The 1,238-nt window shown below is 40.9% G+C and overlaps 1 protein-coding gene across 1 annotated transcript; it reads right to left on the bottom strand.

Moving 5' to 3' along the window:
• Positions 1 to 444: 444 nt before the first annotated feature.
• LOC108916797 (aldehyde dehydrogenase, dimeric NADP-preferring-like) lies at positions 445 to 1,051 on the bottom strand (the record flags this gene model as incomplete). The annotated part of the gene is made up of 1 exon (XM_018723099.1): positions 445 to 1,051. A coding segment is annotated over one exon (607 nt), but the record flags the coding sequence as incomplete, so codon positions are not given.
• Positions 1,052 to 1,238: the final 187 nt, after the last annotated feature.

Below are 1,238 nucleotides of genomic sequence, written 5' to 3'. Positions count from 1 at the left end.
CTGTCCAGGCCTACACGAGATGAGGCAGGATAAAGAGGGATAATTCCCCTCGATCCCAAATCATTGAGGCCAATTTCTAGCCATAGAATAATGGCGCGATTACATTAATCTAGCTACCATCTGTCAAAGTTTGTCATAGAGCTTGCAATTTCTTCTGGAAACAAAGTTAAAGGTTTGCACTACAACATTAATGCTGCACATAGGTACTATTGCGGTTGACGCCATTTTCGACATGCTGCGTTAGTTAAAGAAACACAAAAATATGTGGAAACGGATTTCGACAATGTCTGTCCATCCCTATGATTTTTTCTAATTTCACAATTATTATTTGCAATTCGTCTGAAGGCAATAATAAATAGAATCTGTTACAACATTATATTTTGAGTTAGTTCTAATAAGTGTCGTTTTAGATTTTATTTTTGTTAACAAAAACAGCATATTTACCTTGCATCAGCTTAACTATCCTCCGGTAATGATTATCGTTCACGATCCTTCCAAAATCCGGAGATTCTTTAACATCATCTCCAAACCAAGTCTTGATTTGCGATTTTGCCGCCTGTATGAACTTCTTCTCCATTTCCTTACTGCACAGTATAAAATCTGGGGCTACGCAACTCTGACCAGCGTTGATACATTTCCCCCACAATATCCTACTGACGGCCAAATTTACATCAACTCTATCGTCCACGTAAACCGGAGTCTTCCCTCCAAGTTCCAAAGTGAGAGGGGTCAAGAATTTGCTTGCCGCTTTTTGAATTATCTTCCCCACACTAGAACAACCGGTGTAGAAGATGTAGTCGAACTTTTGTTCCAGCAGAACTGTGGTTTCTGGAATACCACCAGTCACTACGTGATAGCAGTTCGAGTCCAGATATTTCGGGAATAATTTTGCGATGATTTGGGCGAAATTTGATGTAATTTCGGAAGGTTTAACTACCACGCAGTTTCCCGCTGCTAAAGCTCCTACCATAGGAGATAAACTGATCAAGAGAGGGTAGTTCCAGGGACCTATCACTAACACCACGCCGTAAGGTTCTGGGTAAATGAAAGCCTAAAAAAAAATAAAATTTGTAACTTCAGTAATCACGATAAAGGCACATTGACCATATTAATACAATAGCCAGTTGTTTCTCCCGATTTGAACCTTTTCTTTAAGAGTCCGTTCTCTGTACACTGCTAAGGTATCGCTGCGGGGTCGGGTGCACGGGCGTTACAGCTGGAGGCGGAGACTATCGCTC

This window comes from Anoplophora glabripennis, unplaced genomic scaffold (genome assembly GCF_000390285.2).
Source record: "Anoplophora glabripennis isolate ALB-LARVAE unplaced genomic scaffold, Agla_2.0 scaffold9476, whole genome shotgun sequence".
In the NCBI taxonomy this organism is placed as follows: Eukaryota; Metazoa; Arthropoda; class Insecta; order Coleoptera; family Cerambycidae; genus Anoplophora; species Anoplophora glabripennis.
This window is presented reverse-complemented; position numbering and strand designations above follow the sequence as displayed.